The 23,126-nt window shown below is 32.2% G+C and overlaps 1 protein-coding gene and 1 pseudogene across 2 annotated transcripts; both read right to left on the reverse strand.

Annotated features, from left to right (window-relative positions):
- The window catches only part of LOC134710889 (uncharacterized), a 35,694-nt pseudogene that overhangs the window by 6,800 nt on the left and 5,768 nt on the right, over nt 1-23,126 (reverse strand).
- On the reverse strand, nt 1,775-7,437 carry LOC134711871 (calmodulin-like). Of its 2 annotated transcripts, none has more exons than XM_063572828.1 (5): nt 7,327-7,437; nt 4,757-4,784; nt 3,761-3,904; nt 2,638-2,880; nt 1,775-1,976 (listed from the first exon to the last, which is right to left on the reverse strand). In XM_063572828.1, exons 1-5 carry the CDS (start codon nt 7,327-7,329, stop codon nt 1,948-1,950), a joined length of 447 nt encoding a protein of 148 aa, XP_063428898.1. In that variant the 5' UTR covers nt 7,330-7,437; the 3' UTR covers nt 1,775-1,947. The 2 variants fall into 2 exon arrangements, with proteins under 2 accessions (XP_063428898.1, XP_063428897.1); XM_063572827.1 differs by lacking the exon at nt 7,327-7,437 and adding an exon at nt 5,957-6,038.

A 23,126-nucleotide genomic window follows, 5' to 3' on the forward strand; every position in this document is an offset into this window, starting at 1 on the left:
CCAGTAAAAAATTGTTAAATTGCAAACTTTTAGTTATTCATTGGACAGTAGAATGCTTCTGCTACGTAAACATGGTCTATTTTTGACAATGCAATGCACATATCTCGGGTACTAGCACCATTAAGTCATGCTAAATTACTGAAATCTTCACAATCCTAGCATTTTAGTTAAATTTTAGACGGTTTTCGTGTAAAACGAAATTGGCCGCATTCGTGTTCATCCTTAATATTAAAATATAAGTTGTATTTGATAATACATCACATATATAAAGGTTGAGGATGAACACGGATGCGGCCACTTTCATTTTTGACAAAAAAACATCTAAAAAGTGTCATTTTCCGGCATATTTGGTAGATTTTTCATATTTGAGCTTGAATCGGGTAGTTTTTAATGACTAAATGAGTTAAAATCTTTCACATAAATTAATTGATTCAAATGAAATAGACACTTAAGTGGTTAAAAAGTGGTCAAAATCTTTCGTCAGAACAGAGACATATAATTGTATTATATGTCTCTGGTCAGGAGAACTTGAAATTTGAGGCCAAAATCGGTCCTTACCGGACCTACTCCTTTTCCAATTACAAACTTCTTTAATCTACATTACTTCGAACATTTGAGTACTGAGTCTCGCCGCGAGTATTTGGATATCCAGATAAACTGAGGGGAGACTGAGGAGTAGAAGAATTGAATCAGAGTTCCAGGCTACTATTTGAACAGAGTAATCGAGTAGTGATACAACAAAAACTGCGCTTTATTTGCTTACTGTTTACTACACAAAATTGATAGTCTGTAATTTAAAAGAAGGCTACATTTGTACTTATTTTTATAATAAGTGTGTTCGGTTATGTGTGTCGGAAACTGTTAGTCATAATCTTGCCAATATACTTCGAGAACTGATTACATTTATGCTAATAGAAGGCAACCAAACAATCAAAATGAAACCCAGTAACAAACTGTAGACAGATTACAGATATTCATCAAGCCACCAATCAGACTTAAGCAGACTTGGTACTGATATTATTTGAATCCCCATACTTGTTCTAGACCAGACTTATAAAAAATCAGTATAATCCGTTTCTTAAAAATCATATGAGGTAATTATACTGTTATGAAAATCATTGAACCAATGCATGCATGTATATATAAAATGAAAACAAAAAAAAAACGTTATTAATATGATGAACTATAATTTGGTGATGTAGTAATCAACAAAGATGTGTTCAAAAGGGAAAAGATATGTTCAAGAAGTACTCTGACAACTCAAAACATCAAACGTTAAAAGAAAGTGAAATATCTCGATAAAGGTCAAACTATCAAAATTCAATATTATCAACTTTTAAACCATCAAAAATGATATAATTTCTGTGTCATTTTGGTCTCTTGTGGATAGTTGGCTCATTGGCAAACATATCACATCTTCTTTTTTTTTTTTACATATATAGACCTATATTTTGGTGTAGCGGCATTGTGTTTATAATTACGAACTATTGGTCCAGCAATATTTTTTATAATCATCGGTATCTGAAAGACGAAGAAACTCAATGTTAAAAGTAAGTAATGGACAAATATTTAAATTGGTAAATGCCTAACTCACGAAAATCAAGTTGATACATGTTCTGTATATATGTGATGGTCGAGGGCATTATTTTCAAAAGATTGGTCTAGCAATTTTTGAATCATCACCCAGAAACCATACTTGTGTCGGACAAACAGACGAGCGAACGGGGATAATGAATAAATCACGATTCATTTCAAAGAAGAAAAGGTGTTTTTTTGTAGAAGTTTTATTGGTCTGTTCAACCTTGAATATAACATTCGGTAAATATAAATGATGTCTGACATAAAGTTCATGTTGATTTTAAATGCTATAATCATTTACTGTTCATGCAGTTCTGGACACTTGGCAGCATAAATGTTTGTAAATAGAATAACACTGTGCTGTAGTCATCAAACGGATAGCATCATATTTACGAAGTCTGAAATAAAAAAAACCTTGATTGACAACAAAGAAAAATACAAGATATGTTGTGGAAATGCTTCATTAAAAGATGTGGGTGATTCAAATCTCACGAGTCGAAGGGTATGCACATATATGGAGGTGTTTGCTTTTAAATGAACGTCAGCGGAGCAAATACAAGTATTTTAAAACATGTCAAGGATGAAGTGTCAAGCTGGTTGGAGCTGAAAAGAACCACACAGACATATTTTTAATTTTAACTTTTAATTTCGTTGAAGTGTATGTGTTTTCATGTTCATACATACGGTAGTACTGTACTTTAAAAAGGAAACGCGCTGTATACGACTATAAAAAAAAAAGTAAAAACACTCGCGATAGTGCATTTTAGAGCAGTGGAATTAATTAAGCACATATAGACCGCCATCTTGAGTTTTTCGCTTGTTTTTTCAAGGCTAAAATTACTTGAATCGGTTTATTTTTTTATTTTAAAAATGTCTTCAATTATTTACTTACTTTACCTTTGCATTATATGTTCAGGCAAACACATTAAAGCGGATATTGATCCAGGTTTCGTACTAAAATATTGAGCCCTGTTTTATTTTTTGCTGGAAGACATTGATCGATATGATATCATATGCAATATAATGAATAATGGCTTTGAGTATATATATTACAGTTACCATCATAGTTTACTCGTCCATTTCCTTCCTTGTCTGCCAATTTCATCATCTCATCTGCTTCCTCTTCCGTTAAACTTTCACCGGATGTTATCATCATTCGTTTTAACTCCTCTGCACTTATGTATCCATTGTCATCTCTATCAAAAACACGTAAAGCTTCTCGTAGTTCATCGTCTGGGTGAACTTCTTTAGACTTTGTCTCAACATATGATAGAAACGTCTCGTAGTCTATTGTTTCATTACCTGTAAAGATTGATGCATTTTTAGTATCCTAATTTTAAAAACAAGTCCGAAAACACCAGACATTGTTGAAACGTCCTGTGGTAAATGTCATACATGTTCAGGATGAATTCAAAAATGTTTCAACAAAAAACATTACATGTAAACTTTACTTACATTTTTTTTTCACTAGAGATACATCTGTAATAGTAGTGAGAGAAAGTGTGAGTGCGAGTAGCTAGTTCTTTCTTCAATAACTATATTCTTGTATTATGGATATGAATTTAAAAAAAAATGATAATTCTTACACATATTTTTCAATGTTTACCCCAAACCCATAGTCAGGTTGTGATTGTAGGGTTATGCAAAATCCGTACAATTGAAAAGCAACTAAAAGATAGCAAAACAAATAATGCATATGTATCCAACTCATTTGTAAAAGACAGTAGATACTGTTAAGTTACATTTTTGTAAGTTAAACCTCTGGCCTTTGTAAGTCTTTTGGGTTTTTTTAATTTTAGCTCTGTTACATGTTTCGGATATATGTGTGACGTCGATTTCGCTGAACTGATATTAGATAACATTATTAGGAATTTCCTCGTAGCGTTGAAGTGTAATATGTGGCCCTATGCTGTTTCTGTTGTTATGTCGGATTGCTGTCTCTTTGACACATGCCACGTTTCCATTCTCAATTCTTTCAGAAACACATTAGATTATTTACAATAAACATTGTAATTAAAAACGGTGGAAAGTGTTCATTTGAACTTCGATGTATGGTTGTCTCATTGCATGGCAATCATACCACCTTTTTTTTTATTTTTTATACCAGTAATCAAGGCATATTTTTATCCTGCTTTGGAATCGGTATTTTTCAACAATATTTTTTCTGCACATGAATGTTTACCTTCGGGATCAACTGTTGCTTGAATTGCTGAGATTTCTATTTCTGGAGGATTCAGTCCTAAGGCTCGGACACATTTTCCTAGTTCTGTTTTTGGTATAATTCCCGTATCAGTTTTATCAACCATTAAAAATGCTTCTTTAAACTCTGTAAAGTGTATTCAAAATTTAATACTAGTAGTCAAACTTAAGTGTTAAGTACATGTCTTTATAAGAACCCTGCAGAGTGCCATATACATGTAATTTATGAGGGTTTCAGATTTTATCTATAAATGGCCTAGAAGAACCTGAATTCTGCTAAAAAATAAATGTGAGTGAAAAAATACGAGTGGTTGCCATGGTAACGGACACCCTATAAAGAAATTTAAATTGTTCTGTAAAATGAAATTCCTGTTAAACATGTCTACTTTGATGCAGTTAATACACAAATGAAAACGATAAAAACTCTGTACAAATGAAGTACTTATGAGTATTGAAAGTGCAATTACCGTCCAAAAGATTAAAACTTTTAAGTATGTCTTATATTAGAACTATTGTCTGGTGTATTTATTTCCTAATTACACCTAAGTTATATAAGAATGCCAGCTTTTGATTGGCTGATAGCCAGTGTATTTTTCGCATATTCTAACATTTTTTCCTCATTTCAATCACGTTACATATTTAGACAGCGCAAACGCGTATAAGTACATGTATAATAGTTCCCGCGGTATATTTTATGATAGTACTTGTCCTCAAATAAATATTTCCTTTTCCTAGTACAGAGAGTTTAAATTTAATGTATTCGGTGTAATTAAACAGATATATCATGTTATGGAGGGGTATTTGCAAAAAATACAAGTCTTGGAACAAAATTTCCCTTGCCTAGCGGCTCGGGAAATTTAAGTCCCTCGACCTGTATTTTTCGCAAATACCCCTCCATAACATGATATATCTGTTCAATATATGTTTTATATAGTTTAATATTAGATAAATCTAACATCAAGCTTGAAATGGAACATACCTAAGTTCAGTTGTTCTTTTGGGTCTGTCTGGAAAAAAGATATAAAAAATACACTGTTCTGAAAAGTATGCACCGCCTTTCATAAGATCAAATCTATTATAACAAACTGATAACCACTCTTGTTTTTCATTCGAATAGCAAATATTTAGCACACTTGAAGGCCATAGCACTTTTGATGTTTCATTTTAAATATCATTGCGTGTTCCACTGTGGATTTTAGGGAGTTAAATCATACTAAAACTAAATGAAATAAGCTGTCCCAGGGGCCTGTAATTCAGTGGTTGTCGTTTGTTCATGTGTAACATATTTTTTCGTTCCATTTTTTTTATATGAATAAGGCCGTTAGTTTTTTCGTTTGAATTGTTTAACATTGTCATATCGGGGCCTTTTAAAGCTGACTATGCGGTATGGACTTTGCTCATTGTTGAAGACCGTACGGTGACCTATAGTTGTTAATGTCTGTGTCATTTTGGTCTCTTGTGGACAGTTGTCTCATTAGCAATAATACCACATCTTCTTTTTTTATATTAGCAATAGTAATTATCATCTCCTTTCTTGTTCATAGTACAGTATATTTTCCATTCTAATTTTAAACACAACTATCACACAAATCAAATGTCCTACTTTGATATTGTTTTAAGTTGTTACTATTACTACTTGCAAGAAACATATTGAAAAAATACCCAGAAATACATCATTTATATAATTTACTTTAAAACAGTTGCCTCGTCAGTCGCAACTTTTTTTTTTTTAAATTCCTAAAAAAATTGAATATTGATTCCATTATTTCTTTGGTAATATCACGGTGATATTACTATAACTATATATGAGGTGATAATGATTGCTAGTTTTGTTGTGAAATAAATTTGTGTATGAAAAACTCGGACATTTGGCATGGCGTTGTTAGTTTCTCATCGACTTCAATGTATGAAAATTGAATATCCCTTAAGTACCTTTCATTTCAGAAAAACAATAAAAAGAGTCAACATATACCAATAGGGATAGTCAAACTCATATAATTAAAGTCGAAAACGAACTGAAAATAACATGGCTTAAAACAAAACTGACAACAATGATAGTCTACAAAACTAAACTGGTGGAGAACTCAGGTGCTCCGGAAGGGTAAGCATATAAAAGCGGATGAAATGGTTACATATATGATGAACATGACTATAGAATTTGAAATGTTTTAAATCTTACCACATATTGCAACGGTAAATTATCAGCAGACGTCATGTTGTACACTTATGACGTCATGTAAGTCATCTCATTACGTCAGTGTTTATGTCATTTCATTACGTCAGTGTATCGTGTATGTCATTCACATTGGAGATCACTTCTAACCTCTTATTAGAACTGCCAGAATGATCTGTCATAGAACTGTTCTAATTTTTTGTATTCATCATAACTGTTCTAGAAAAGTTCTACCTAGAACTGTTCTAAATAGCACTTTCGGAATCAGTTGTAGGAAGAACTGACCAAATTAGCTCTAGGTAGATTTGTCAGGATCAATTCTAGGGTAGAACTGTCTAAAACTGTTCTAAGAAGATCTGTCAAAATCAGTTATAGTCGTGGGACTGTCAACAGAACTGACCAAATCAGTTATGAAGATATCCATAGAACTGTCAACAGAACTGAATAAATCAGTTCTATTACCGTACAACTGTCAGCAGAAATGTCTAAAGGAGTTACGAAAGATACCAAAGGGACAGTCAAACTCATAAATCGAAAATAAACTGACAACGCCATGGCTAAAAATGCCGGAAAAAACAAACAGACAAACAATAGTACACATGACACTAAAACTGTTCTAGCCGTAGAACTGACAAAACCTGTCAGGGTTGTAGAACAGTTCTAATTGACGTCACTGCAGTAAAAACAGTGCTGGGATGAGAATGTTCGATTTGTTGATATAAAAAAACAAAGGGGTTCTATGGATATAACTGACTAAATCAATTCTAGCCGTAAGTTAACAGTTCTAATAGTAGAACAGTTCTAGTCGTAGAACTGTTCTGCCCGTAGAACTGTTCTGCCCGTAAGAGCTGTTCTGGGCGTAGAACTGTTAAAAGTTGTAGAACTCACCAAATATCTAGGTAGAACTGTCAAAAACTGTTCTAGGGTAGAACTGTCAGTTCTACATTGTTGTATGTCACACTGTCCTAATCAGTTGTAGATCTGACCAAATCAGTTCTAGGTTAAAACTGTTCTATCTAGAACTGTCTCAAAGGTGGCAGGATGACAGTTCTACATATTGTCCTCCTGATAGATTCCGACAGATTTGATGAGAGGTTTGAAGTGATCTTTACTCTATGACGTCTTGAAATTCGTATACTTGCTGTGCAACGCATGACTCGGTCATCGATTGCGTTTTATTTCTACAAACATTGCACTTTAAACGACCTTTTAATTTGAATTTCTCGCCAGTTGATGTACTTCAGATTAATGCAAATAAAAGTTTCAAAGTACAACTATAATGTATAAAATTGTTGCGCTATATCTCATAAATCGTGATCAATCAATTTAGTTAAGAAATAGATATTAGTTGTTAATGTACAAAACTAAATTCTTACCATTTTGATATGGCCACCTGAGTTCAAATGAGATGTTTTGATATAGCGTATTGGATTTGTATTAATAGATTATATTTGACTATACGAATATTTCTATAGTGTGTTGACGTGTGTATTATATTTTATTGACTAAAATTGATTTTAAATATAGACCTATAAGAAAAGATCCATTTAAATCCAGCTCGAGAAGTGTGTTTATCAATGCACATCAAAATTACTATATTTAAGTATGTGTAGCGTGCCAAAAGCAGTCGACTATCGGATTTTTTTTTAACTTTCAACATGTTTAAAATGTAATACAGTGGGACAAAGCATATTTCAAAAATTGAAATCTATAGGTTTGTGTTGTACAATAACCCAATCCGTAACGAAGGAAACTTACATTGTAAGACCAAGTTTTAGTACACAGATGCAATCTTTACAATGTCATTCAAGAATATATATATACGGAAACATTTTTGGTAGGTGGCGCAAATTCTGTCTCTCCTGTTACAATGCTCAAAAGATAGTTTGTGTTATCTAGAAAAGATTATGATAAAATTTGAAGCCTTGTTTTTCATGGTCAATAAGATGGTCTTAAGAGTAAAACATCCTATGTATTTGCATTCTGTGTAATGAAATATTATGTGTCTATGTTTTATGTTGTACTGTAAAAACACTAAATATTGGTTTTCAAACGTGACAAAACTGTACTACTAGCAACTCTAGTCGCGTAGAGCAATTAAAATTGTTAAGAACGTTTATCATTTTTCTCTATTTCTAATAAACCCAACATCAAGTAATTCATTCGCAATTTGGTTAACTTTTTTTTTGTAACAAGAACGTAATATGTTAACGACATGGCACCATATTATATTCATATAAACAAGTTCTATCCCGGTACCCCTTTGTTCTATCTTGTTACCGATAACATCATGGCATATTGTATTAGTCAAATAGGCTTAGAGATGTGTGTTGGGAATCAAAGTGATTTGGTAGGTGTTATTTGTGTATGAAATAAATACACTGAGATCCAATAAAAGTAAATATATATGGAATTTAAACTAATTAGTGACAGCCTATCTTAATCGCAGGATGCTTTGCTAGTGTACACCGGAAAGCTATCTATACAAGGAGACAAACACCAACGTTAATTAATTCTCTAGTTTGATTTGAGTGTTTTTGTGAAGGTAAATACAGAAGAGCACTCTGGTTGCACGAAAATCATAAAATTTAACATTCTGTATCGATTAATTGACCTGCTCTTGATCTTATAACTGTCATTATTGTAAATACAAAATTTCAAAAAACAATATGTTTCCTGTACTTTTATGTTGGAATCTTTTTTTCAGGGCTAAATGTGAAACATATCACAGTAAGACATTTCACTGTAAAAATAGCAATTACATACAAGTTTTTGTGATGTGTTTCAGTTGACATACTTGAGTTCTTTGATGCATGGCTTTTGAATTTAAATAGTGATATTTCAAAAATGACTATTTAGTGTTTGAAGTCAACCTTCCTGGCAAATAAGGCCGAAAAAGTAATATACGTTTCCACTAACCCTATCTACCCTTCTTTTTTGTTCCTCCCCAACACTTTTGATAACATTTTGGAACAAGCACTGTTATATTCAGACTTTTCCATAGTTGTAACCAGCTGATTTTTTTTTCAAATAAAATGATATTGCCTACCTACATTGTGTACCTACCCAGGGACTTTCTATACTTTCTATTGTATTGAGAACAGATTATTGCTTTATTCATATGTAACGTTCTCTCTTGTTAAATCTTACTTCAAAATAATGATACTATTAAGTTATGCTGAATAACGATTACTGCTGCTTGTCAAATTATAAAGGAGGGTTGGGAAAATATATCGGATTTAACATATTTATACTTTCAATCATGTTCTGGCTCATTACTCGCATGTTCTAAACAGTTGTGAAATAAAAAAAAGTTTAAGTTCTAACTTTGTATCTAAACATAATAATTGTAATGGAATCAATGTAGACAGTATTTGTGTATAGTATTTGAAAATATAATTTTCATGATTGCTATGTTTTGTAATCAAATCTCTTTTCTTCATCTTTCCTATTGAAATAATGCATGTACGAGGCACAATTAAAATTAGTCAGTTAGGAAAGACACTCAGTTCCTTTTAGATCGGTATTACAAAGGATAAAAGTAAAGCTTCTAAACGTTATACAAATCCTTTTAGACACTAAATGATTTACTGAAGTTTAATATCCTAATATGTTTTTATGATACCTTACTTTTTTATATACTATAATAGCAACACAGCAAAAGGAATCTTCTGCATTCCAAATTTTTAAAACGGAATTCTTATACAGATTATACTCTTAACTAGTAAGGACAGTACTGATATACCATAGAACAGAGTTAAACAGTTTGATGAATTTAGACTATACCCAGGAATAGGACAGTTCTACCATAGAAAGAATAAGATTGTTGAAGAGTTTAGACTGTCACTAGAATACTTTTGTTGGACAGTACAAAACTAGAACAGGAAAGAAAAGAAACGCCACCTACTGTTACCATATTCTCATGTTAGAAATTATAGTTTCATACTCGAAAAGAAGAATAAACCTGTAGTTTGACTAAGTAAGAAGTTAGTAAAAACGGACAGTTAAATATAGGTTGTTTAGATAGCATGGTATACGTATTGCTAACACAATGAAAATAGTATATGTTGTTGGCTGGACTCTATTTAGTCCAAAGCAAAAAGGTATTTCATGATAGCGAGGGAATAAATCGGCAATGAGTCTGGTATGATCGGAATATCAGTACCTTACTTTATTTGTACCATGATAGATACTGGTATACCCAAATTTATCGACCTATTAATTGAACAAGGATTATGTGGGTGATAGTAAATAAATGTACAATGAGTAGAGAAATCATAACTATCATTGTACATCTGTTCCTCAAAGGAGAGCAGCTGTTCCATACTATATTTCAATAATAATTTCCACATCAAACATCAATCATGCATTATATATCCTTGTAAAAAATGGCAAATTCCTTATTGATTGTTTATGTTGTTGGGTTGTTGTCTGATAGACGTAATATGATTAAGGTATATCCTCTTTACTCTTTAAATTCTTTCCAAACACAACCCTATACTTTCATGAATTGCAAATTATATAAACTATGTTAACATTTATCTTAAGTAAATGTAATAAAATTATAAATATCACGAAGTCAACAATAAGGATATTTACTTTTAAATAGTGATTGGAGAATGTAGTCGTCAGGTTGTTAACCTTAATATTTGTCTTTAAACTTATGGAGGACATTTCGTGCCATATTTATTCATGTTAAAAGTTATGAAAGAAATATTGTTCAAATGGCGAATGAAGATGCGTTGGTCCTAATCCACTGGGCCATGATACTATGTTAGTCGCTACCAGTCACTGTATTTTTGTGTTCACACAATAAAATAAATTTTAGAAATATACAAACTTTATTTGTTTTAATTGCATACATGTCCTAATATAAAGCATCACAAAATGTTGACCAGCAACGGCAGTATGATACTGTTTGTATTGTTTAATATTGCTGTAAATATAACCAAGGCACTTAATTCGTCAACACCTTGGAGAGAATTGCAAAATATATTATTTTCTGAATGACTGAAACGATTTCTACATTCAGGTATGTAATCGTTGTTTTCATTTATTTGTCATCATCTTGCAGAATTCTGAAAAAGACAGTAAATATCATTAGGAAAACAATTATATTTATTAAATCAAAAGTATTTTTGATGAAGTACATGTGCTCTTTAGATATCAATTAAATTTTCTTTCGACACGAATAAAAATAATCAAAACCTACTGGACAAGATATGGCAGAAGGCCGTACGGTAACCTATAGTTGTCTCATTGGCAATCATACCACACATCTTCTTTTTTATAAGACTCAATAAAAAACCCAATGCTACACGCCTTTTCATCCGTTTATAATTTAGTTGATCGATAATAAAGTCCCTCTGTTAGATTAGAATGATGAATTGGTGACTTATAAGCTATGTAGGAATTGCTCTTTCAAATGGACTTGATGCCACAATCCAATTTAGTACAGTTTATACAAAATTTGATTATTTTGAAGTTTTCATGGATATTGTCCTTGTAACATGTTGTAAGGGAGCTACCATTTGATTTTTATGGGGGGGCTAGGATGAAATTTGAAAAAAATAGGCAGGACAGGAGTTATGAGTAAAAAAAAAGGCAGGATGAGACACTTGCAAAAAAAAAAAGTCAGGACGACAATTTAGGTAAAAAAAATCAGGATAAACTAAAAAAAAAAAGGCAGGACCGAACAGAGTGAAAAATAAAAAGGCAGGACAGAGATTACAGCTAACAAAAAAGGCAGGACAACATTTTTCATCCTAGCCCCCCCATAAAAATCAAATGGTAGCTCCCTAAGGCATTGTTTCGGATTTTTGAGCACTGCATTTTACTACCAGAAGTTTGTTACTATTACGCAATGTAAAGAATTTTATCTTAATACTATTCCAAAAACTCACCATCATAGTTAACTTGTCCGTCACCGTCAATATCTGCTTCTCTGATCATCTCATCTACCTCTTCGTCTGTTAATTTTTCTCCGAGATTTGTCATCACGTGTCTAAGTTCAGCTGCACTTATGAATCCATTACCGTCTTTGTCAAAAACTTTGAATGCTTCTCGTAGTTCATCCTCATTGTCACAATCTTTCATTTTCCTGGCCATCATTGTCAAGAATTCTGGGAAATCTATTGTTCCATTTCCTATTTTAAGATAATCAAAATAGATAATCAAAGTTGCAAACAAACAATTTCCTTTAAAATCTTTTTTTATAGTACAATCAATGAATCCAGCATTGTATTTTTTATTGAGAACGTTGTTTTTCAAATGAAGATTGATTTTGTAAGTATCTATCAGTGATAGACACCGGACAACAGGACACAACCCCGCCAGAAACCACGGTTGATCTGGCAATCAGGAAAAGTAATCGGGTTTTAAACTGATTTATAAATATTTCGCAATATCTTAACACTTATCAACATGACATAGGTTTTGATTAAGAAACGTTGGTGCAAACAGCTTTCATTCTATTAAAATATTAAACTAATTTAAAACCTCAACATTTAAAACACTTTAAAAAAGGGCAGCAGCATTCTCTGAAGATGGTTAATACCATGTAAATGACAGTTAGTTAGTTAGTTCCTTCGATTGTGGGAAACAATATTATATCAATGTGTTATCTTCGGACAGAAATGCAAGAGGGTCTATTATTGCAGATGGTTATATCTTGGGCAACTATTACAGCTTCAATAAAAGGCTGTTTCTCAAATACATTAATTGCAGTTAAAAAATGGTGATATTTTTCTCCGTTTAATTTTATGTCATTAAGAACATATGAATTATATGGACCCCTCAATTAATATTTAAGTCTCACAACAGTTTAATTGCAGTATGGCTAATTTTAGGAAATGCAACTTTCTTTAACTATAACTGTATTCCATTCTATATTTTATGTATGTATTAGATGTTTGTTTTAATGATAGTGTCTCATAAGTCGTTTTCGGCTGGCATCCTTTTACATAAATGTTGGGTTCTTATGACTTTATGTGTATATATATATATATATTGATATTGTAATGGATGGTGACACTTTAATAAAATAAATCTTATCTTATCTTATCTTATCTATGAGATTCATATGTTTTTGAAGCTATTTTAGCACACAGAACATGAAAAGTACAATTTGCAAGGTTAAGAAAAAAATACATCTTGATGTTGGACATTGATTTAATTTAGTACGTCTTATAATCTCTTTCATTTAATGAAATTGCATCTCTCTGACTCTTACCATCAGCGTCTACTTCGTTAATCATGTCCTGTAGTTCAGCTTCAGTAGGATTTTGTCCGAGAGATCTCATAACAGTTCCCAGTTCTTTTGTGGTAATGGTACCGTCACCATCTTTGTCGAACAGACTGAAAGCTTCTTTAAACTCTGTTAAAAAGGGTAGGACAATTTTAATTATAAAGCACTGATCAAAGTTACTTAGTTATCAAGCAATACACAAAGTAACAATTCTTGTTTCGTGTCTTCTAGTGCAATAAACAAATGTGGTCATTTATAAATTATCATCTCGTTTTTTAAAAATTTTATTTTTCAAACTTTGCAGTTTACAAGCCTAGTTTTATACATCATTAAAACATGTATGTTAACGAGTCGTCGGGAGTGCTCGTAAAACATGGAACCCATAAATGGCTAAATGGCCACAGAAGGGTAAATACGTGGACACCTTATTAGTATACGATTAACTTTATATTATTGGGTTGCTATCATTGAATTTGTGTTCTGCATTTCTTTATTTAAAATCATTATAACACTTTCAGATGCACAGATTTTTGACAAATTCAAAGGATAACTGCTGAAATGAGAATTCTTAACTTTCACCTTCAATGAAATACACACTTATCTAAACCGAAGTGCACTTGTCAACTGAAATTCTAAACTCATAAATTAAAATAAAAACTTTAAGTGTAAAATCATTGTATGTTTCCGTTGATTTTTACGACTATATAAAATACGTGGAAAGACGAGGATTTGAGTAGATATAAACAAATCTTAGGAAGTGAAGAATATAAAATACAATTTTAATCCTGCAATCAGTCATCTATTGTACAAATAACAGGTATACAAATATTTGTTTTGCTTCATTTGTACATTTACTAATGAAGTCTCCTGTTAACCCGCTTCCATGTTGAGCACGGGGTAATGGGGAAATTTCTTTTGTAAACCAGTTCATTTTGGGTGTCCTCTTCGCGGTCCGCGTCTAACTCTTTGAAACATTAGAAACATTTGACAACGACTTATTACAATCTAAAAACATCATTTAACTCAACGTTCCATTATTAAATAAAATAAACCAAACATTTGTGTACCTAAACTCTACATTTCTCCGTCTGTCAGTCCGAAAATAACCTGTACTAGCATAATATTATGGTAAGAGTGAAATTTCAGGAAATTTCAGGAAATTTATACGTTTTGTCAATGTCTTGAATTTCAGAACCACTAACAAACGCGGTATCAAACAAACAAAACTATGCTATAATTCCCTAATCAACAAAATTAGCCTGACCATGCATTGAGAATTAACTGTATACCTTTAAGTTATATTATGTATAGTTGTTCTCTCCTGTCTGTCGTTTTGTTACATTGCATGTATTTGTCTATCTCTATTATGCCATATATTATTTATGCTTTTGCAAATGAAATAGTTGTTCATTCATTTAATTGAAGTTACAAAAACTGTCAGAATATTTATTACAAAATTGGTACGTGTATACAAGTAATTAATGAAAGGAAATTTGATGTCACCTAATATTCTTTTCTGGACCATACTATCATGACTATTGTTTTAGTATTCTATTCTTATTTATATATTCATCGGGGACAAAAACCAACAACAAAACCAGTTAAACCGTTAAAATACATATATTACAAACATCATCACATAAGGAACGAGAAAGTCTTTATGAAAATCCCAATATTTTTATATAGTTTCGATCGGTTCATTAACCATTTTAAAAATATAAAATCGACACAGTTTTCCTGCTATACATATTCTTATATTTACCAGCAACTTGTTCTTCTGTCAGCTGATCAGCCTGTGAGAGAAAATGGAATATTTGACATTGCAACACAAGAAAAAAGAAATATGAAATACATAATTGTAATTTTATAGGAATGAAACATATTACAGCACATCTGAACTTCGCCTATCGAGATTGTTTTGTTTGCTTAATAGAGAACTCACTCACAGTCTCAGAAGTTAAACAAGATAATATTCATATTTCGCAATCGGGAGTGAATGGTGCTCATGACAACTTTCACGTGCCACTTGTGGTCGATCCTCGTAGGATCTCTTGCACGTGCGACTTGAGAACAGTATGCCTATTTGTAGAAGTGTATGTTTGTATTTGCTATGTGCTTATTTCGATGAATGTAAAAGCTAAATAATTACAGGACTTCGATCATTCCATAAGGGTCAAACTACCCGCATGTCTCACACAAATATTTCATACGCAGTCATTCTACTGATGATAAGAGGATCTTCGATTTTTAAAACCAAGCTTAGATCTGATATTTCGTACGTTGAACAACTCTCAGTAAACTGCATGATAAATTGTTAAAAAACATACAACTGTAAGTTTGTTAAAAAAATCATGTCAATTTTTTTTTGGCATGTATACATATGGTGAGGAAATGAGAAATTAAGCGAGCAATGTACATTTTTGATAAGTATACGGATGTCAAGGATAGAACAGACATTGTGTGTATCTATATTTGTGTTTGTTACGTTGTTATTTGTTTGTTTATGTTTGTTTCGTTTTTATCTGTAACCGAAGGTGTTGTAATTTTGTCAAGCCGTTGAATGTTTGGACAAAATATAAACTTCATATAAATATTGTTACACTACACATGCTACAATATGACAAATCTCGTACATAACCATAATAGCAATATATCTCTCATTCACATTTCATTGAACACATGGTCGAGATTTAAAGCCCGCGAAACAACAATATGATTTGACACACTGTCGATTATTTTACAGATGTAATTTTAATGTGGATATTAAAATCTTAATGCTTTTAAATTGTCAAGTTCTTTGTTGTTTGACTACCAAATATTTATATCATTTCATTTGTAATACATTTAAAGTCCTTGTACAATAGAATTAACGAGTTTAAATGACTTACCATGTTGTAACGTTTGAAAATGTGGTGCGACAAGTAAGAGGATGATCAACTTGTATACTTTTCCGCCGGTTTATCTATTTCGACTATTTTACAAGAGGCGCCAAGGGGATAATAATGACAATATGCCCGGAAGCAGCTAATACAAAATTAACAATTGTTTTCCGTTTACACCTAAAGGTAAACATTATCTCTTAAACTAACCATAATTTGCGCTATTGTTCTTTACAATCAGACCCTTTTGCATAATTTCATCAAGCATTTTTACCTGTAGTATATATGGAAATATTTGTTTAATAGTGTGTATCAGTTCATTGACTGCGGGCCACCTACATGTGTCGAGTCAGTTTTACCTTTTGTAAACTTGTTTTTAAACATATCATAGGATTGGATGGCAATAGTCATTTATTTAAAGAAAAAGTAAACAGTTTGTTCACTTTAAAATTTTAAGACGGGTGATTTAATTTTGCCGCAATGCGACAAACAATAATCCCATATATCCGCAATGCGACAAATCACTATGGTATAAATATATATTTGGAAGTTTTTACTTTCTGTTCAATCTACCGTGTTATTTTTATATGATTTGATTGACATATGAAAAAAAGGCACCCAAGGGACACCATAAAAAAAGAGATTTACATTTGAATTATAAATTAACCAGGATTATTTGTCACCTGTTTTGAACAGTACGATAATAGTTGAACAAGAATTAACCGGATTTGTATACTTTGACTGTTAAACATATACATATAAATAAGTAAACGATACAGTTAAGGAAACAGCAGGAAATGAATAAGTTTGGCACACAATCCTAATGGGGAATTGCTCCTCAAAACACGAGAATCTATTTTAGATGACGAATACTTTTCCAGTTTTAGATGATGCATACTTTTCCAGTTTTAGATGATGCTTACTTTTCCAGTTTTAGATGATGCATACTTTTCCAGTTTTAGATGATGCATACTTTTCCAGTTTTAGATGATGCATACTTTTCCAGTTTTAGATGATGAATACAGAACCTTTTATGGCTTACTTTTAGACAAAGAATGAAAGGAAGGTTTACATTTCTGTTTACTTTCATTTCTGTTTTCCAATTTTCAGTACTGAATATTTTTTTTTAGAATTCGTTTTTTTTGCCATTCTTTTCTATTTGAATGTTTTAACACCCCATTCAACATTATTTGTTTTTGGCATTGAGCTAGCTTTCAGTAAATGTGAGTACCCGTATGACAGCTTGATGTCTTTTGTTTTTATTTTAGTTCTTTTTGTGTCTCATACCGATCATGGATAATAAGCTTTACAGTTTTCTCATTGTCGAAGGCCGTGAATTTGCTAATATTTGTTTGCATTCACTTTATATGAACTCTGGTGGATAGTTGTCTCATAGGCAATCACACCTCTCATATCCTTATTTTTATATACTTCCGGTTTGCCATGTTTTCTGAACAATTATGGTTGGTATTTCACAGTATTTGACTTTGGATTTACAATATAAGTCATGACACGAATTGTAACTGAATTACCAGGCTTCTCACAAAATAAAGCAAAGCTACTCAATTTTATTACGGCACCATTTATACACAAGACAAACAAATATATGTCACAGCACAGGATAAACTCTCGACTTTATCACTGACAGTCACATATAACATGTAAAGTTAATGTTAATGAGCAAATATAGCGCCAAGCCCTTACAAATAATAACAATCCAAACAGATCGAATAAACATATGAGCTATTGTCCGAGTTTTAAAACTCTCCAATTTTGTGCATACATGGTATCTAGATTATTCATACTAGGATAAAAGGTTCTGGATTTTTTTCTTTTTTCCCCTTCTAGAGGTTATGAAATGGACACCAAGAGTTACTTCCCGTTCACCACTGACCGTACTAGTTTTGTGCATAACATTCACTAACAGAGTTATTATACTTCTTCCTTAATACTGACATTTTAAACTGGTTCTTACCAATTATGTTGACAGAAATGAACTATTATAGGTAATATGGCTGTACAAAATATCTATTAATGCATCATAGTATAATTAAACGCAAACAGTTCCGTCTGTAGGATAGTAATGTTAAAAATCGTGTTTTTCTACAATCCGGCAAAGGAGTAGGTCCGGTAAGACCCCTTTTTGGCCCCAAAATATTACAGTTTTACAAAATTGTGAAAATATAATTTTTTAGTTATTTATTGGACTGAAGAATGCTTCTGGTACATGAATATTGGCTATTTTTGACAATACAATGCACATATATCGGGTTGTAGCACCATTAAATCATGCTAAATTACTGAAATCTTCAAAATTATAGCATTTTAGTTAAATTTTAGAAGGTTTCCGTGTAAAACGAAAGTGGCCGCATTCGTGTTCGTCCTTAATATTGAAATGTAAGTTGTAGTTTATGATAATACATAACATATATAAAGGTTGTGGATGAACACGGTTGCGGCCACTTTCATTTTTGACAAAAACCATCTGTAAAGTGACATTTTTCGGCATATTTGGTAGATTTTTCATATTTCAGCTTGAATCGGATCGTTTTTAAGGACTAAATCAGTTAAAATCTTTCACATCAACTAATTGAATCAAATGAAATAGACACTTAAGTGTTTAAAAAGTGGTCAAAATCTTTCGGCAGATGAACCTGAAATTTGAGGCCAAAATCGGTCCTTACAGGACCTACTCCTTTGTTCCTTCAGATTTATAGACCCTCAACTTTCAAGGACGTACGATGACCTATACAGTTTTCATCCTCGCGCCATCCGACCACTGGTAGATACTGGTCATCTCATTCAGTGGCAGTCATGTTATATCTTTTACAGGTTTTTTTCATGGCAATGAAATGCACCAACTTTGGCTAAGAACGATATCTAATTGTATACCATAATTACATTGTATTTGTCAAAGAAAACTTATATAATGAGTGTAACCATTGTGAAACTTTGTCTGTAGTAAACTGGAACGGACATAAAACCTGGCAGCATTCAAATACAATTATATACAGTTTTTTTGCAGAACAGTCTTAAACATTAAAAAAAATACATCCGGCCATAGTAATTACCCAGCAAAAGCACAAGTGCCTGTTAACACGGCAATATTTGTCAATTCCTTCCAATGAGCCTTATTTGAAATACACAACAGGTGCTGGACCATGGAGACTTCTTACAGAATTACTTGATGGAAAATAACTACTTAATACCTTTATTTTTGAACTGAAGAGTCCACTTTTGACTTTAAATATTGTTTATAGTCCGATGGTTGGAAAATATCTTGTTTTTTCATCCTGCCATTACAATTTCTTATTCTTATTTGTATACTCATTTACCCTTACTAGTATACGAAAGGTCAAATTGAATACATTTATGCATCGAAAACACGAAAAGGATGATATCAAATGAAATGAATTAAACGAAAAATGGTGATAAGGTACGGATATTTACGACTTTTGTGGTGGTGTCATGCGCATCTTTTTTCAAAATAAACTTTTGAATGGGTATTTATCATGCATTAAGGGCGCCCTCCCCCTTGTATACGCTCCATATACTATACTCATGATGTACAATAAACAAAACAAGTTTTGATATTCAGACGATATTTTTTACTACTTAATAGTCTAATACTTTTTAAATTGGTAGAGTTGTCCTTCTTACATTGAGTATATGTTTTGATAAACTGTATAAGGTGGCCAAAAGAAATAGCAGTATCAAGATGGAAAATCCCTTCTTCTTAAAATAAGGATGTAAAAAAAGCTGTAATGTAACCCCTTTTTCACACTTCAGTCTCATTGCCCGTTTGGAAAAGAGCAGCAATTAAGGCCTAATGCAACACATATAGTTTTTGGTAATGAGTAGTATAACTATTATTATAGCATGTCACACTTACATTCCTTATAAGCCAAACAGATATATTGTGTGTAACAAAAGGCAGACCATGAACAATAATATTAAACAGCACTAAACCAGAATGTGCACATAGTACACGGATGCCCCACCCGCACTCTCATTTTCTATGTTCAATGGACGTAAAATTGGGATGAAGACTCTAATTTCGCATTGAAATTAGAAAGATCACATCATATAGCTTCAACGTTGTGCACGATGTTCCTACAACAAGACGTTACTCCACCACGACGTCAAAGAGAGTTTTCTGAAACTTTTGACGCACGTTTATTCAATTTGCAAGTTTCATTTGCTTTTTTCGTGTAGTTGGTTGATTCTAAATCTGTCTCTATTAAACTTGTGATGTCTATTTACCATGAATTCATTTATATCAAGTTGTGGAAATCGATTTAATAATTTTTACCCATAATTAACCTTAAAATGTTGTATTGTCGTAAGTAATGAACTTGAAGGAAGGGAAAATGGGACAGAAGTATACGGTTTTCAATAAATGAATTATAACAAAACTTCACTCGCAGACTGCTAAGATTGCATGGTGAATATCATATGTCATGTACATTTTTCATATCTTGATTCAACCCTTATACAAATATATATTTATATATCCAACACTCTGCACGTAAATAAAAACATATTTACCCTTGATTAATTTGAATTGATCTGTATTAAAAAAAATGCTTGACACATAACTTGTCGCAATACAACCATTAAATAAATTATCATAATCCGATCTTGAAAATATTTTTCCAGTCATTTGAAGTTGCTTTCTTTCAAAATGTACTAATCTTCTCCTGAATCGTCCGTAGTAAACGGGGTTGCATCAATTCAATGAAACTGTTTTGTCGCTGTTTCCGATAAGTCTTTCAGATACCACCGTTTCATGCACAACATGCACCGTGGGTTTTTTCGACAACCAGCAATTATTTTTTTAAATTTCACCAAACGATTCGTTTTAAGTATCGGGAATATACAATGGAACAAATTTTGCACATGTAACGTCGAAAAAAAAGCGTTTGTTTGTTTTTTCGAGGTTTTTCGACGTTGGGACAAAATGGCTACCGTTTTGTTATGTTTCGTAGCATTTTATTCTTGTAAGACCCAAACATGCAGTTATTAAAAAAAGAATCTAGACTTTATGTTCTTTTTGTGTATCTAAATTTTGCTTTGGTAAATTATAAAATACTTATTGAAATATCAGGTAACAAACCCGCATTAATTGCTTGGACAAATGAAATATCAACTTGGACAAAATGGCTACCGCTTGAAAAACGACTGTGTAGAGATGGTTTTATAGAATCTACTATTTTTAAACTCACGAACAATGAGGCAAATGTTTGTTCTTTCGGCAGATGTTATAATTATCTCACATTTGTTAGACATTTTTAGCGATGTCTACTTATAAAACTACCTTTTAGCCGTTAAGTCAACGAAAAACGTCATTGGACACTTTTCTTATCCCAGCTTAATATGGAGCCACCGAGTCAAACAAAATTCGACAAAAGAACGGCTTCAATTTAACCAAGAACTGACACACTTCGTTGCTTCTGCCAAGTTTTGGGAAGATCAGAGAATAAGAAATAGGATCACTATACATAAGAGATAAAACAGTTGTTCAAAAATGTAACGTTGGACATCCGTTTTTTTCATATAGCTTTGTTGTTTTACTCCTCAAATATACTAGATATTACTAAGCATATGACCAAGAGCTATAAGAACATAAAGGAAAACATATACTGAATTAGTTTTTATAGTGGTTAGCGTTAATTAACATTTTATTTTGTTTTGCGGAGGAAATTTCAAAGATTCTGTTTTAAATCATAGGGGTTGTAGGAACATCGTGCGTGACGTTTTCAGACTAAAGTATTATTATTATAGGGAATATGTGAACTAAGAGTCTAAGTTGATTGGACTTCAACTTCATCAAAAACTACCTCGACTAAAAACTTTAACCTGAAGCTGGACAGACTTACGGACGCACAAACCAAAAGACATGATGCCCCTAAGTGGGACTTAAAAAAACGTAATAAAATCACAAAGAAAGCACTTGATTAAGATATGGCAGTTTTTCCTTTTTTACCAACTTGCAATACTTTAATAAGATTTTTAAAAGACAGCGGTAGAACAAACGACATGTTAAACAACGAAACGGCATCAAAGCCTGAGTGTTCTCATATAGTACTAGATAAATCTGCTAATTATCACACAGCAACGTTATGATCGGGGCCCGGTTGTTCAAAATAGTTGTAAGGCTAACGTTTTACACAGTAAGACACGTTGGTTTGTTAACATGTTTAGTATATAAATTTCCTGTTTTGGTAGAAACTTAATCAAAACATCATCATTACTTATAAGTATGTATACATTGACGGATAATTTGAAATATGCAATACTTTCAATTGATAAAGGAGACACCTATTTGTGATATCTCTGATTCGCTTGTTCACAATTTGTGGGAAATAACAGAGAATCTTGATTGAGGGGTTTTCATTTCTGTAGTTCAATTTTTTTTTTGCACTCAATTATTCCCCATTCTGTAATTCATACGCATATATTTGTCCATTCTTTTTTTCTTTTGTCCTCACAATGTAATGTATCTGCCAAATGAACAAAGACATAATAAAACATAAATTTTAATACATAATTTATTACATGTAAAAATAACATTCAACAGATAAAGCGACAAGTAGTACACAGTATTGGTCTTTCTTCATTCATAGTCCTTTTAGCAATGATAATGTGTATTTATAATGTAGAAAAAGTCGCTAAAGTATTGATCAAACATATAAATTGAGCAATGGACGGGTCACTTAGCTGACATCATGTGGACAAATTCTGAAAAAAATATATACATACATTACAAGTGAACAAAAATAATATGCAAATATGTGCAAACAAAGAAAATAATGTGCATACATGTACATGTACAAGAAAAAAAAAATCTTGTGCATGCATGTATGTAGTCCGAGATTACTAGTACTCTGACGTCCGACGGCTGTTTAGCCAGACAAGCTTGGGCCGTGGGACGTCAGAGCTCGTTCCATGTCAAAAAGTGGGTATCTGCCCACCCAAAATAGATGCGCTGCTTCCTCGCTTCTGGAGCCGACTGAGGGCCTTGGAATTATATAAATCGGACATCAATCTC

The sequence above is a fragment of the Mytilus trossulus genome, chromosome 3 (genome assembly GCF_036588685.1).
Source record: "Mytilus trossulus isolate FHL-02 chromosome 3, PNRI_Mtr1.1.1.hap1, whole genome shotgun sequence".
Lineage (NCBI taxonomy): Eukaryota > Metazoa > Mollusca > Bivalvia > Mytilida > Mytilidae > Mytilus > Mytilus trossulus.

Excerpts from the sequence above, each read along its gene's own strand:
- LOC134711871 (XM_063572827.1), bottom strand. The coding sequence starts at position 5,992 with ATGACGTCTGCTGATAATTTACCGTTGCAATATGTG. Across the intron at positions 2,881-3,760 it reads AGCAACAGTTGATCCCGAAG|GTAATGAAACAATAGACTAC; the intron begins GTAAACATTCAT and ends CAATCTTTACAG. Across the intron at positions 1,977-2,637 it reads TGGACGAGTAAACTATGATG|ACTTCGTAAATATGATGCTA; the intron begins GTAACTGTAATA and ends TTTTTATTTCAG.